Source organism: Phyllobates terribilis, unplaced genomic scaffold (assembly GCF_046119375.1).
Source record: "Phyllobates terribilis strain yellow unplaced genomic scaffold, ASM4611937v1 Scaffold_3__8_contigs__length_932513732, whole genome shotgun sequence".
Lineage (NCBI taxonomy): Eukaryota > Metazoa > Chordata > Amphibia > Anura > Dendrobatidae > Phyllobates > Phyllobates terribilis.
Window position 1 is genome coordinate 925,391,992 of NW_027362763.1, and position 16,655 is coordinate 925,408,646.

General features: G+C 44.2%; 1 protein-coding gene across 1 annotated transcript in view; it reads right to left on the reverse strand.

The window, feature by feature from the left end:
* The window catches only part of LOC141257813 (pecanex-like protein 2), a 1,433,759-nt gene that overhangs the window by 58,325 nt on the left and 1,358,779 nt on the right, over positions 1–16,655 (reverse strand). The window contains exon 31 of the mRNA XM_073672817.1: positions 3,536–3,726. Coding sequence (XP_073528918.1) covers positions 3,536–3,726 — 191 coding nt within the window. The remainder of the gene's footprint in view (positions 1–3,535; positions 3,727–16,655) is intronic.

The window sequence follows — 16,655 nt, forward strand, 5'->3', positions numbered from 1 at the left end:
CAGCACCCGGCGCACCCGGGCAAATGCCGGGGCCCTGAGCAGGCAGAGGGGCCCACTGGGGGTCGCGCACCCCGCTGGGCTATGGGCGGAGGAGAGCGGTGTCAGCGCCCGCCCTTCTCCACCGCTTGCTCAGGGCCCCGGCAGCCCGATACTTACCTCTCCCCGTGCCTCCGCAGATCAGCTGTCTTCCTGCTCTGCGCTCCCTGTGACGTCTCAGGTCAGAGGGCGCGGTGACGTCTTTACACCGCGCCCTCCCCTGAGCCGTCACAGGGAGCGCTGAGCGGGAAGACGCCGACAACGCTGGAGTTCGGAGCCGAGCAGCGAGCGGCGGGCAGCAGGCAGCGGGCAGCAGGTAGCAGGTGAGGAGAAGGGAGGTGAGTATTTGATTTTTTTTTTTTTTAATGTATGGAGGCATGGGGCATTATAAAGAGGGGAGGGGGGGCATCCTGCATGGGGCATTATAAAGAGGAGGGGTGACAGCCTGCATGGGGCATTATAAGGTGGGGAACAGCCTGCATGGGGCATTATAAAGAGGGGGGGATTCCTGCTTGGGGCATTATAATGAGGAGGGGTGACAGCCTGCATGGGGCATTATAAGGTGGGGAACAGCCTGCACGGGGCATTATAAAGAGAGGGGGGGACATCCTGCATGGAGCATTATAAAGAGGAGGGGTGACAGCCTGCATGGGGCAGTATAAAGAGGAGGGGTGACAGCCTGCATGGGGCATTATAAAGAGGAGGGGTGACAGCCTGCATGGAGCAGTATAAAGAGGAGGGGTGACAGCCTGCATGGGGCATTGTAAGGTGGGGAACAGCCTGCATGGGGCATTATAAAGAGGGGGGGATTCCTGCTTGGGGCATTATAATGAGGAGGGGTGACAGCCTGCATGGGGCATTATAAGGTGGGGACCAGCCTGCATGGGGCATTATAAGGTGGGGAACAGCCTGCACGGGGCATTATAAAGAGAGGGGGGGACATCCTGCATGGGGCATTATAAAGAGGAGGGGTGACAGCCTGCATGGGGCAGTATAAAGAGGAGGGGTGACAGCCTGCATGGGGCATTATAAAGAGGAGGGGTGACAGCCTGCATGGGGCAGTATAAAGAGGAGAGGTGACAGCCTGCATGGGGCATTATAAGGTGGGGAACAGCCTTCATGGGGCATTATAAAGAGGGGGGGATTCCTGCTTGGGGCATTATAATGAGGAGGGGTGACAGCCTGCATGGGGCATTATAAGGTGGGGACCAGCCTGCATGGGGCATTATAAGGTGGGGAACAGCCTGCACGGGGCATTATAAAGAGAGGGGGGGACATCCTGCATGGGGCATTATAACGAGGAGGGGTGACAGCCTGCATGGGGCAGTATAAAGAGGAGGGGTGACAGCCTGCATGGAGCATTATAAAGAGGAGGGGTGACAGCCTGCATGGGGCATTATAAAGAGGGGGGGCAGCCTGTATGGGGCATTATGTGGGGGGTAACAGCCTGCATGGAGCATTAAAAGGGGGGGGGGTCTGTATGGGGCATTATGTGGGGGGTAACAGCCTGCATGGAGCATTAAAAGGGGGGGCCTGTATGGGGCATTATGTGGGGGGGAACAGCCTGCATGGAGCATTATAAGGGGGGGGCAGCCTGTATGGGGCATCATGTGGGGGGTAACAGCCTGCATGGAGCATTAAAAGGGAGGGGCCTGTATGGGGCATTATGTGGGGGGTAACAGCCTGCATGGAGCATTATAAGGGGGGGACAGCCTGTATGGGGCATTATGTGGGGGGTAACAGCCTGCATGCAGCATTATATGGGGACCGGTATCCTGTATGGAGCGTTATATGGGGGCCAGTATCCTGTATGGAGCGTTATATGGGGGCCAGTATTCTGTATGGAGCCTTATATGGGGGCCAGTATTCCATATAGAGCCTTATATGGAAGCCAGTATTCCGTATGGAGCCTTATATGGGGGCCAGTATTCCATATGGGTGCCAGTATTCCGTATGGAGCCTTATATGGGGGCCAGTATTCCATATGGAGCCTTATATGGGGGCCAGTATTCCTTATGGAGCCTTATATGGGGGCCAGTATTCCATATGGAGCCTTATATAGGGGCCAGTATTCCATATGGGGCCTTATATGGGGGCCAGTATTCCGTATGGAGCCTTATATGGGGGCCAGTATTCCGTATGGAGCCTTATATGGGGGCCAGTATTCCGCATGGAGCCTTATAGGGGGGTCAGTATTCCGCATGGAGCCTTATATGGGGGTCAGTATTCCGCATGGAGCCTTATATGGGGTCAGTATTCCGCATGGAGCCTTATATGGGGGTCAGTATTCCGCATGGAGCCTTATATGGGGGTCAGTATTCCGTATGGGGCCTTATATGGGGGCCAGTATTCCGTATGGGGTCTTATATGGGGGCCAGTATTCCGTATGGGGTCTTATATGGGGGCCAGTATTCCGTATGGGGTCTTATATGGGGGCCAGTATTCCGTATGGGGCCTTATATGGGGGCCAGTATTCCGTATGGGGCCTTATATGGGGGCCAGTATTCCGTATGGGGTCTTATATGGGGGCCAGTATTCCGTATGGGGCCTTATATGGGGGCAAGTATTCCGTATGGGGCCTTATATGGGGGCCAGTATTCCGTATGAAGCGTTATATGGGGGCCAGTATTCCGTATGGGCGTTATATGGGGACCAGTATTCCGTATGGAGCCTTATATGGAGGCCACTATTCTGTGTGGAGCGATTCACCGGTTTCTGAGCTATTGTGGAATTTACAATAGATATCACTCATGAAGTGAAATCTTTGCATTGTACTATATATATATATTTCTCTGCGGTATCTCTGCATCATGAATCGTGGTATGTGTTAAAGGGGCCCACTGAGACTCTTTCGCCCGGGGCCCAGAAAAACCTGGAGCCGGCCCTGACTACATGGCAGCAGGTTTAGACCTTTAGTGTTAATCTCCTACTTATAAGAAAAAACGGGGGTTTGGTACCGTGTTAGCCAAGTTGAAAAAAGATTGCTCTCAGTGGGAAAAACAAGATAATCCAGTAGTTATGATACCTTTTAATGGCTATTATATTAATATGCCTCATGAAGAGACCCAAGTTGTCTCGAAAGCTTGCCCTGTAACATCATTTATTTTATTTTTGTTAGCCATTAAAATGTATCATAACTACAAGATTATCTTGTTTTTTCCACTGAGAGTAATCTTTCTCCTACTTATAAAACAGTGATGTTGTCAAAACTACTAATAAGTTTTCTCAATTAACAGATTAAAGAAAGAGATAGATAGAGATGTTAGTTTCCCATTTCAGTATCTAAGTATCTATCTAATAAAGTATTTCTGTTCTATTTATAAGTTGTCTTGTCCTGGTAACATGGCCCTTTTGTTTGATGGTAAATACATTAAGCATTTGTATAGTTCAAAAGATTATGTCACTGAATAAAATGTCATTATGTGGTTATACATGTACTCTGGTTGAGTGTCTATGTTTTCTGTTACACTTACTGTATATCTAAAAAACAAAGTTCTACCTTTCATTTGATGGGCTTTATTCTCCAATGATTTAGCCCCTGAGTCTTTATGACAAGCATTTGATGATTTTCTTAAACTCTCACTGGTATTGCTTTCTGAGTTGATGGTTACTGATGACAAACCACGTTCACAGTCAACCTCTTCATTAATGCTTCCACTATTATGGCTTCTGTCATAATCTTTTTTCACCCTGAAATAAGCAAGTAACAATCCTAAAATTACTAAATGATTAACTTTACGAAAGTCTGTCTTTATTTCCCATAGCAACTGATCAAAGCAAGCTTTCATTTTAAAGGCGCTCTTCAAGAAGGTAATAAAATGGCCCATTGTCACATTGAAACAGCAGCCCATCCTAGTCATGTGTCAGAACAGACTGCAGTCTGAAGAAACACTTCTCCTGAGACCTCAAATGACAGGAGCAGGATTGTAAGCACACATACTCAGCGGGCTGAAGAGAAGTGTATGACAGGAGAAGAAATAAATCTTCTCTTTGGCTGATTGAGTTCAAAGGATTTTTTTTCCAGCCTCAGTCCTCCATGTTCAGTCAGCCTAGGAGAAGATTTATATCTTCTCCTGTCTTACGCTTCTCCAGCAGCTGCTTAAAGCACCACTCCAGCTTTTTTTTTTATTTCACCACCCAAATGATATCACTAATATATGTGTCCTGACCTTAGTAATATACTTACCATTTGCATTCTTGTTCTGTTCTCAATCCACTCCGGTCTTCTCCTGTTGGAAGTGACCAGCGTTTGTTGGGTAAGCCGGAGGTCACATCTCAATAGAAGTTTATGAGAGCCAAAACATGGCCAGGACAAGGCTCTCATAGACTTGCCTCGAGAGCTTGTAATCTTTTGCTCTGACTTCCCATCAGTCGGGAGCTGCAGTCACAAGATGGTGGCACTGGACAGCAGAAGACAGTGGCTGGTAAGTATTTTACTAGGGCAGGGAACATTCATTAATGAGATCTCTTCGGTGGTGAAATAAAAAAAAACAAAACGTTAAGATACCACTCCTAATTCATTTGAGACATAGGTCTTGAGAGTTGTGGTCTGCTTCTTTCAACAAAATGTACTTTTCAGGTTATCCCCCCTGTACCTTCCCTTATCTTCCCATCTTTTGAGGCCCACACAGTCAGACTCTACCGGCCCTTCGCCCTGCGAGTGGCGGTTGTCTATCGCCCTCCAGGTCCCCCCCGTCAATTCCTGGATCACTTTGCTGCCTGGCTTCCAAATTTTGTATCCTGCGACATCCCCACAATAATCATGGGAGACTTTAACATCCCAATTGGCGATCCTCTTTCCCCATCTGCCACGCATCTTTTATCACTAACCTCCTCCTTCGGTCTTTCACAGCTTGTTAATTCTCCTACACATGAGGACGGGAACACATTGGACCTGATCTTCTCCCGGCTTTGCTCAGTACATGACTTTACTAACTCTCCCCTTCCACTCTCTGACCATAATCTTCTTTCATTCTCTGTCAAGAACTGTGACTCTACTCAAGACACTCCCACCGTCCACACTTATAGAAATTTATGCACCATTAACACCCAGAAATTTATAAAAAGGTTGCAATCATCATTGGCCCCAATCTCCTCCCTCTCATGTCCCGACTCTGCATTGAAGCATTATAACAAAATAATGCTATGCGCCCTGGATGAAGCCGCACCTCCTACACAAAGAAAAATTCGGCATAGACGGCGACAACCCTGGCACACGCCTCAAACACGTCTTCTCCAGAGGTACTCCAGGTGCGCTGAACGGCTGTGGAGAAAATCAAATCTGCCCGAAGATTTCCTCCACTATAAATTTATGCTGAAAACATATAACTCTGCCCTTCACCTCTCCAAACAAACCTACTTTAACAACCTCATCATCTCACTTTCCAATAATCCTAAACGACTCTTTGACATGTTTCATTCTCTCCTCAATCAAACAACACAGGCCCCGACCACCGACCTCAGCGCTGACGATCTGGCCAATTATTTCAAAGAAAAAATTGACCATATCCGACAGTAAATTTTCTCCCAATCCCCAAATGTTATGCATGCTCTCCCCCGCCACATTGTATCTTGCTCATTTTCTGACTTTGAACCAGTCACGGAAGATGAAGTGATCAGGCTCCTTGCATCTTCTCGCCCTACCACCTGCACCAGTGACCCTATTCCCTCACATCTCCTTCAGTCCCTTGCTCCAGCTGTCACCACTCACCTAACTAAAATTTTCAACCTTTCCCTCTCATCTGGTATCTTTCCCTCTTCTTTTAAACACGCCAGCATACAACCATTACTTAAAAAACCATCCCTCGACCAGAACTGCACGGCCAACTACAGACCTGTTTCCAATCTTCCCTTTATCTCTAAACTCCTGGAACGCTTCTTTCATTCCCATCTAATCCGCTATCTCTCAGACAACTCTCTTCTTGACCCTTTACAATCTGGTTTCCGCTCTTTACATTCTACTGAAACTGCCCTCACTAAAGTCTCTAATGATTTAGTAAAAGCTAAATCTAATGGTCACTACTCCCTGCTGATTCTCCTGGATCTCTCTGCAGCATTCGACACTGTGGATCACCAGCTCCTCCTCACTATGCTCTGCACTATTGGCCTCAAGGACACTGTTCTCTCCTGGTTCTCCTCTTATCTCTCTGACCGCTCCTTCTCTGTGTCTTTTGCTGGCTCCTCCTCCTCCCTACTTCCTCTTACTGTCGGGGTTCCTCAAGGATCAGTCCTAGGCCCCCTTCTTTTCTCCTTATACACCGCTCCTATTGGACAAACAATCAGTAGATTCGGTTTTCAGTACCATCTCTATGCTGATGACACCCAATTATACACCTCTGCTCCGGACATCACCCCTGCATTACTACAAAAGACCAGTGATTGTCTTTCTGCTGTGTCTAACATCATGTCCTTCCTCTGTCTAAAACTGAACCTGTCAAAAACTGAACTACTCGTCTTTCCTCCCTCCACTAACCTACCTGTGCCCAATATTGCCATTTCCGTTTGTGGCTCAACCATTACTCCCCAGCAACAAGCCCGCTGTCTTGGGGTCATTTTTGATTCAGATCTTTCTTTCACTCCTCACATCAAATCACTCGCTCGTTCATGTCATCTACACCTCAAAAACATCTCAAGAATCAGGACTTTTCTCACCTTTGACTCAGAAAAAACTCTTACTGTAGCTCTTATTCAATCTCGTCTTGACTATTGCAACGCTCTACTAATCGGTCTCCCTCTTACTAAACTCTCCCCTCTCCAATCCGTCCTGAACGCAGCAGCCAGGATCATATTCCTCGCCAACCGCTACTCCGATGCCTCTTCCCTGTGCCAGTCATTGCATTGGTTACCCATCCAATATAGAATTCAATTTAAACTTATCACGCTTACCCACAAAGCGCTCCATGCTTCAGTACCCCCCTACATCTCCTCCCTTGTCTCAGTCTACCACCCTACACGTGCCCTCCATTCTGCAAATCACTTAAAACTAAAATCCTCCATAATCCGAACTTCCCACTCCCGTCTCCAAGATTTCTCGCGTGCTGCGCCAATTCTTTGGAATGCACTACCCAGGACAGTTCGATTAATTCCCAATACCCACAGTTTCAAGCGAACCCTAAAAACACATTTCTTTAGACTGGCGTATCACCTAAACACACTCTGTCCGTCCCAGTTTTCCCCCATATTAAAATCTAATTCAACTTCGGGTTCATACCAACCATGCACATAATAGCCTCTGTCAGGACTGCACACATACTGGCTGGCGACCAGTCCATATATTATTATTTATCCTATTCAGTATATCAAGGCTGCATTATACAATATATGTACTTTTTACCTTTGTCTCCCCCACTTCCTCATAGACTGTAAGCTCGCGAGCAGGGCCCTCACTCCTTTCGATATGAGATATGCTTATTCTGTATTGTCTGTATATGTCCCCCCTAAAATTTGTAAAGTGCTGCGGAATATGTTGGCGCTATAAAAATAAAAACTATTATTATTATTATTGTGTTTCTTCAGACTGTCCTGACACGTGACTAGAATGAGCTATTGTCTGAATTATGTGATTGGGGACATTTTATTCCATTGCTGGAGAAATCCTTTAAAATAATTATAAAAAATGAAAGCTGCATTGTTATTGGTGGCTTCAGGCAGTAAAGTTTTCTTTTAAATAGTTTCAAAACTATTTCCATTTTATTTTAAACACATAACCATATTTCGTTTTTTAAGCATATGAAAGACAACAAAAAGACAGTGGTAATGTTAGGCTGCAAATTCAGGTTCCCGCTGGGGAGAGTAGCAGGCAAATAAAGGCAACTTTTTTTATTGGATTTTATACATAGATTAACACAATACAGCCAATTATGTATTCTATAAGATACATTTTCTAAAATCTCACTTCAACAATTTCATACTTCATAGCTTGAGCCATGTAGCAAAGCACTTACACAGCAGAAATATACAGAACAGCTATTAAAATGATCCAAATACTAGACAATAGTAATGTGATGAACATCTAAGCAACAAAGAAAATTTACCTGATTTTTCAATGTGTTTATGCCATAATTCTGGCATAAAACACCTTGAAATGTTGCAAAATTTTTGCACAACTCAAACTTGTGCAATCATTTTGTGAGTTAAGGCATTTTTATGCCTGTCCTGGCAGGAAGGGGCAGAATGAGGAGTGCCAAAGCCCACCTGGTAAATTCATTAAAATGTACGCCACTTTAATTGCGTAAATTACACCATAAACGTACTCCAGTCACTGACTAGGGACACGTTCCTCTAAGAGGTGCATTCCAGTTGTAAGTTGTGCCTAATTCATTAAGTAGTGTGCACCTATTAATGAATTAGGTGCATCTTACTCCAGCCGTCCATTCATTAACACGGGAGTGTGCAAGGCCAGCCGTAATGAATTGGGCCCAATGACTATACCTCATGCTCTCTATATTATTATTACCATCAATAAATATAGTGATACAGTGGTGTGAAAAAAGTGTTTGTAGAGTTGGTAATAGAGGTAAAATGTAAATGAAAATTATTTTTATTAATACTAGTAAAAATTGTGTCAAAGAATCTTGTCCTCCCGTCCAAATGAAATAGATATCGTCAATAAAATGTTTCCAGAGGACTAGACCTGCACCAAGAACCCCACATGGCAGGATATTCTCACTCTCCCATCTGCCAACATAGAGATTAGCGAAACTTGGTGCAAATCTGGTCCCCATCGCAGTACTTCATGTCTGCAGGTAAAATTGATCTTTGTATTTAAAATATTTCTAAGTTAAAATAAACATTATGACCTTTTTTTATAAAATTAATCTGTTCCAACATTATTTTTAGATCATCCTCTTCCAATTTTAAGAAAAATCCCACTGCCTCACATTCTTTTTGGTTATTTCTGACCATTTATAAAGATGAAATGCCAATTGTCCGCACAATATAGTGGAGTTCCCATTTAATATGTTTCAGAATTTGTAATATATCTTTTGTGTCTTTGATATAGGCAGTAGAGATGAGCGGTGTTCGACTTGAACTGTTCGCCAATCTCAAATTCGAGCTGTTTTGGGCGGTGTTCGAGTTGTTCGACGAACCCGAACGATTTGCAAAAAATTCGGCTGTTCGAGGTTATGTTCGATAACTGTTCGTGCACCAAAAGCGTGTCCTGCATGTCTGGCGCTATTTAGAGCACCAATCATGCAGGGATTGTCTGCCACTCACTGTAATGCCACAGCCATGGTGGTTGTGGCATTACAGTGATTGCCCAAATCGATGGGAACAGTGCCCACAGTGAAACATGAAAAGCCGGCAATTCAGCAGCGGCATACACCTGTACCCGACAATTTAGAACCGAAAGAATAGAGCTTCACACATAGATTAGATAGATATAAACATGTCAGCCACATATATACGAAGTACAGTGATAGTGTTGCTTACTGTACTTGTCATTTAGCGTAAATGATTTATCAAAAAAAATAATAGTGTTTTCATGCACCGTCTCTTTAAAAAAGCCGGCCGGCAATTCAGCAGCGGTACCCGACAATTTAGAATAAAAGGAATAGAGAATCACACATAGATTAGATAGATAGAAACATGTCAGTCACATATATAAGAAGTGCAGTGACAGTGTTGATTACTGTACTTGTCATTTAGTGTAAAGGATTTATTTAAAAAAATAATAGTGTTTTCATGCACTGTCTCTTTAAAAAAGCCAGCCGGCAATTCAGCAGCGGTACCCGACAATTTATAACAGACAGAATAGAGCATCATACATAGATTAGATAGATAGAAACATGTCAGTCACATATATATGAAGTACAGTGATAGTGTTGGTTACTGTACTTGTCATTTAGTATTAAAATAAAGGATTTATTATTAAAACAATTGGCGTGGGGTTCCCCTTAATTTTAGGCTCTAGCGGAGGTTAAGCAGACGGCTGGGGCAGATGTTTGAAGCCTGGGAAGGGGGTAATACCCACGGAGCTTCCCAGGCTACTAATATCAGCCCCCAGCTGAATACATAGCCTTTACTAGCTATTAAAATGGGGGACCCCCCAAAAGAAATGACGTGGGGTCCCCCCTAATTTAATAGCTAGCAAAGGCTAGGCAGACAGCTGGGGGCTGATATTAATAGCCCAGGAAGGGAGCCATGAATATTGGCCCCCTCCCAGGCTAGAAACACCAGCCGTCAGCCGCCCCAGAAATGGCGCATTCATAGGATGCGCCAATTCTGGCACTTAGCCTCGCTCTTCCACGCTGCCCTGGTGCGGTGGCAGGGGGTAATAGGGTTGGGGTTGATGTCAGCTTATAATGCCAGCTGACATCAAGCCCAGGTTGGTAATGGAGAGGCGTCTATAAGACACCCCCATTACTAACCCCATAGTCAAAGTTAAAAAAAACACAAACACCCAGAATAAAGTCCTTTAATTGAAATAAAGACACAATCCTTTATTGTCCTAAATTAAACCATACTTACCGTCACGCCCATTCCAGCTGAAGCCAACGATCTCCTGCAATAAAAGAAAAATAATAAAGCAACCTCATCCTTACCTTTCCATGGTTCCCACGACAGCTTCAGCTCTGCTACATCGAGATGACAGGCTGGACCGCAGCAGAACGCTGCCATCCAGCCTCTCATCCCGCAGACACTGAGAAGCGCAGGCTTGCTTGCGCTGCTCAGCGTCTCTCTGTGACGACATCCAGATGAGCCGAGTTCATGTCCAATGAACTCGGCTCACCTCATGCACGTCACTGACAGCGTGGGAAAATTCTCAAGCTGAAGCGGTGAGTGCAGGAGAATTCTCCCACGCTGTCAGTGACGTGCAGGAGGTGAGCTGAGTTCATTGGACATGAGCTCACCTTATGCACGTCACTGACAGCGTGGGAGAATTCTCCTGCACTCAGCGCTTCAGTGTGAGAATTCTCCCACGCTGAAGCGCTGAGTGCAGGAGAATTTTCCCACGCTGTCAGTGACGTGCATGAGGTGAGCCGAGTTCATTGGACATTAACTCGGCTCATCTGGATGCCCTCACAGAGAGACACTGTGGAGCGCAAGCAAGCCTGCGCTTCTCAGTGTCTGCGGGATGACAGGCTGGATGGCAGCGTTCTGCTGCGGTCCAGCCTGTCATCTCGATGTAGCAGAGCTGAAGCTGTCATGGGAACCATGGAAAGGTAAGGATGATGTTGCTTTATTATTTTTCTTTTATTTCAGGAGATCGTTGGCTTCAGCTGGAATGGGCGTGATGGTAAGTATGGTTTAATTTAGAACAATAAAGAATTGTGTGTTTATTTCAATTAAAGGACTTTTTTCTGGGTGTTGTGTTTTTTTTAAATACTTTACTAGAAATTCATGGTGGTCATGTCTAATATTGGCGTGACCCCATGAATTTCGGGCTTAGGGCCAGCTGATAATGCCAAGCTGGCCCTAACCCCTTTATTACCCAGTGAGCCACCGCATCAGGGCCCTGGATGAGTTGGGTACAGCGCCAGAAGATGGCGCTTCTATGAACGCGCCATTTTCCGGGGTGGCTGCGGACTGCAATTTGCAGCGGGGGTGGCCCAGAAAGCTTGGGCCTCCCTGCGCTGCGGATTCCAGCCCCCAGCTGCCTAGTTGTACCTGGCTGGACACAAAAACAGGGCGAAGCCCCACGTCAATTTTCTTTAAATTATTTCATGAAATAATTAAGAAAAAAAGGGCTTCCCTATATTGTTGTGTCCAGCCAGGTACAAATAGGCAGCTGGTGGTTGGGGGCAGCCCGTTCCTGCCTGCTGTACCTGGCTGAACACAAATATAGTGCGAAGCCCCACGTCAATTTTTTTTAAATTATTTCATGAATTTCCTGAAATAATTTAAAAAAATTGACGTGGGGCTTCGCACTATATTTGTGTCCAGCCAGGTACAGCAGGCAGGAATGGGCTGCCCCCAACCACCAGCTGCCTATTTGTACCTGGCCGGACACAACAATATAGGGAAGGCCTTTTTTTCTTAATTATTTCATGAATTTCATGAAATAATTAAAAAAAATTGAAGTGGGGCTTCGCACTATATTTGTGTCCAGCCAGGTACAGCAGGCAGGAACGGGCTGCCCCCAACCACCTGCTGCCTATTTGTACCTGGCCGGACACAACAATATAGGGAAGCCCTTTTTTTCTTAATTATTTCATGAATTTCATGAAATAATTAAAAAAAATTGAAGTGGGGCTTCGCACTATATTTGTGTCCAGCCAGGTACAGCAGGCGGGAACGGGCTGCCCCCAACCACCAGCTGCCTATTTGTACCTGGCTGGACACAACAATATAGGGAAGGCCTTTTTTTCTTAATTATTTCATGAATTTCATGAAATAATTAAAATAAAAGTACGTGGGGCTTCGCCCTATTTTTGTGTCCAGCCAGGTACAACTAGGCAGCTGGGGGCTGGAATCTGCAGTGCAGGGAGGCCCAAGCTTTCTGGGCCCCCCCCCCGCTACAAATTGCAGTCCGCAGCCACCCCGGAAAATGGCGCGTTCATAGAAGCGCCATCTTCTGGCGCTGTACCCAACTCATCCAGGGCCCTGGTGCGGTGGCTCACTGGGTAATAAAGGGGTTAGGGCCAGCTTGGTATTATCAGCTGGCCCCAAGCCCAAAATTCATGGGGTCACGCCAGTATTAGACATGACCGCCATGAATTTCTAGTAAAGTATTTAAAAAAAACACAACACCCAGAATAAAGTCCTTTAATTGAAATAAAGACACAATTCTTTATTGTTCTAAATTAAACCATACTTACCATCACACCCATTCCAGCTGAAGCCAACGATCTCCTGAAATAAAAGAAAAATAATAAACCAACCTCATCCTTACCTTTCCATGGTTCCCACGACAGCTTCAGCTCTGCTACATCGAGATGACTGGCTGGACCGCAGCAGAACGCTGCCATCCAGTCTGTCATCCCGCAGACACTGAGAAGCGCAGGCATGCTTGCGCTCCTCACTGTCTCGCTGTGACGGCATCCAGATGAGCCGAGGTCATGTCCAATGAACTCGGCTCACCTCATGCACGTCACTGACAGCGTGGGAAAATTCTCACGCTGAAGTGCTGAGTGCAGGAGAATTCTCCCACGCTGTCAGTGATGTGCATGAGGTGAGCTCATGTCCAATGAACTCAGCTCACCTCCTGCACGTCACTGACAGCGTGGGAAAATTCTCCTGCAATCAGCGCTTCAGCGTGAGAATTTTCCCACGCTGTCAGTGACGTCCATGAGGTGAGCCGAGTTCATTGGACATGAACTCGGCTCATCTGGATGTCGTCACAGAGAGACGCTGAGCAGCGCAAGCAAGCCTGCGCTTCTCAGTGTCTGCGGGATGACAGGCTGGATGGCAGCGTTCTGCTGCGGTCCAGCCTGTCATCTCGATGTAGCAGAGCTGAAGCTGTCGTGGGAACCATGGAAAGGTAAGGATGAGGTTGCTTTATTATTTTTCTTTTATTGCAGGAGATCGTTGGCTTCAGCTGGAATGGGCGTGATGGTAAGTATGGTTTAATTTAGAACAATAAAGGATTGTGTCTTTATTTCAATTAAAGGACTTTATTCTGGGTGTTTGTGTTTTTTTTAACTTTGACTATGGGGTTAGTAATGGGGGTGTCTTATAGACGCCTCTCCATTACTAACCTGGGCTTGATGTCAGCTGGCATTATAAGCTGACATCAACCCCAACCCTATTACCCCCTGCCACCGCACCAGGGCAGCGTGGAAGAGCGAGGCTAAGTGCCAGAATTGGCGCATCCTATGAATGCGCCATTTCTGGGGCGGCTGACGGCTGGTGTTTCTAGCCTGGGAGGGGGCCAATATTCATGGCTCCCTTCCTGGGCTATTAATATCAGCCCCCAGCTGTCTGCCTAGCCTTTGCTAGCTATTAAATTAGGGGGGACCCCACGTCATTTTTTTTGGGGGGTCCCCCATTTTAATAGCTAGTAAAGGCTATGTATTCAGCTGGGGGCTGATATTAGTAGCCTGGGAAGCTCCGTGGGTATTACCCCCTTCCCAGGCTTCAAACATCTGCCCCAGCCGTCTGCTTAACCTCCGCTAGAGCCTAAAATTAAGGGGAACCCCACGCCAATTTTTTTAATAATAAATCCTTTATTTTAATACTAAATGACAAGTACAGTAACCAACACTATCACTGTACTTCATATATATGTGACTGACATGTTTCTATCTATCTAATCTATGTGTGATGCTCTATCTTTCTGTTCTAAATTGTCGGGTACCGCTGCTGAATTGCCGGCCGGCTTTTTTAAAGAGACAGTGCATGAAAACACTATTATTTTTTTAAATAAATCCTTTACACTAAATGACAAGTACAGTAAGCAACACTATCACTGTACTTATTATATATGTGACTGACATGTTTCTATCTATCTAATCTATGTGTGAAGCTCTATTCTTTCTGTTCTAAATTGTCGGGTACAGATGCTGAATTGCCGGCCGGCTTTTTTAAAGAGACGGTGCATGAAAACACTAATATTTTTTTTAATAAATCCTTTACACTAAATGACAAGTGCAGTAACCAACACTGTCACTGTGCTTCTTATATGTGTGACTGACATGTTTCTATCTAATCTATGTGTGATGCTCTATTCCTTCTTGTCTAAATTGTCGGGTACCGGTGTATGCCGCTGCTGAATTTGCCGGCCGGCTTTTTTAAAGAGAGTGTCTTCTGAGCAGTTTGTCAGCTTTTGGACACCTTTGCAGGTGTTTTCTATGTGTTTCTATGTGTTTTTGTTTGCCTGCCATTGGTTTTAACGGTGTTCGACGGTGTTCTAAGGTGTTCGACGAACAGTTCGACGAACAGTTCCTCGAACATCCCGGTGTTCGACGAACCGAACCGAACCCGAACACTACGGGGGTGGCTCAACACTAATAGGCAGGTAGAATTGGGACATATTTTTGTAGAATATGGTCCAAATATTCTGATAAGTTTGAGGTTAAGCATTTAATTCCCAATATTATCGGTCTGCCTGGTGGGTTCTGGTCACCCTTATGAATTTTTGGTATGTAGTAGAACATGGCCATACATGGGTTTTGAATATTAATATTCCTGTGGTGATAAAATGTTACTTTTTTCCCTATATCAATCAGGACTTTTAGTTCTTTTTTATATCTTAAAGTGGAATTAAACAATAATTTTTTATATGTTTTATTATCATTTAATAGTCGAATAGACTTGGCGTGGCATGTTTCCTGATCCAAAATAACGATACCCCTGCCTTTATCGGCTGTACGTATCCCAATATTTTAGTTTTTTTAAGCTTTTTTTTATTAAATTGATCTATTTTCGTAAGGTTATTGTAATTTTTTTTTTAACCTTAGGAATGTTTTTAATTACCGAATTTTGAAAAGTATTAAAAGCGTCTAAATATTCATTTTCTGGGTTGAATGTAGATTTTAATTTCCGGTTTGTATGTATATACTGTGTTGTGTGTTCATTATTTTCATGATTAAGCTCCGTTTTGTTGTTACTTGAAATAGTCTTTTTAGGGCTAGATTTTGCATGAATTTTTTTATGCCTATGAATGTGTCAAATTTATTGAAGTGGCATGTGGGGGCGAATTTTAAACCTTTCTGTAGCAGATTTTGTTCTGGATTGGTTAGATTATATCTGCTTAAATTATTTTTTTCTTGTCCTGTGTCTTTAGGATTGGATGAAGTTTTTATCTTTTTTTGGTAGACCCCCCCCCCCCCACATCCACTTTTTGTCTTCTTTGTTTTGTCTTTAAGAAAAAAATTCTATTTACAGCAATTCTTTTTGTATTATGATTATCAGAATGTTTATCTTTACTTGCTGTTTTTTTGGAAGATGTTGGCAAGTTTGATGTTAGTGGTCTATCTTGTTGTGTAGTTTCCAAATCATCTATACTTTCATCTTTCAACATGTCAATATGGTTTTGTGTGATAATAGGATCTAGTTAAATAGGTGTGAGTGGTAAAGTGGAGATTGCTCCATTCCTACTTAAAACACTGGATCTATTAATTTTAATGACGGTAGGATTAAAAATAATTGCATGTGTAGGATGATAATTCTCTATGGTGTGAATGGAGTCCTGTGGAGTAGTTGTATATATCGTGATGTCCAACAGGGAATCTTGTATGGCATTAGTATGTATTTCATCCAATGTATGATAAATCATCACCATTTCTTTGAATACCATGTCATTTACACAGGTCTGCGACTAAAAAGCTGTTTGATTATTTTCATATAATTTCCATGTATTTTGGTGTTTTGATAGCAAAAAAAAATATTGAAAAAAAATCCTAAACGTCAGGACTTTCCACAAACCTATAGGTTCTTCTGCAAACTCTGGTGTGAATCATCAGCAGGCAGCTTATTTTTTTCCCATTAACATCAATAGGAACTGCGTGATTGGCTGGTGGCAGTCAGGTGGTTAGTGACATAATGAAAGGTCCTTATGCTTTTAAGAAACTTGCATTGGAATTTCATTCATCAACCGTGCTTCCCCAAATTAGCGCTATGGCTTTGCAGAAGTGTATTAATTTGCCTGACCATTTCTGTTTCATTTGTGGTGAATATACAGTGTTGAATCATCAGCTGAATATTACAGACTTTGTGAAAAAAGTATACTTCACATA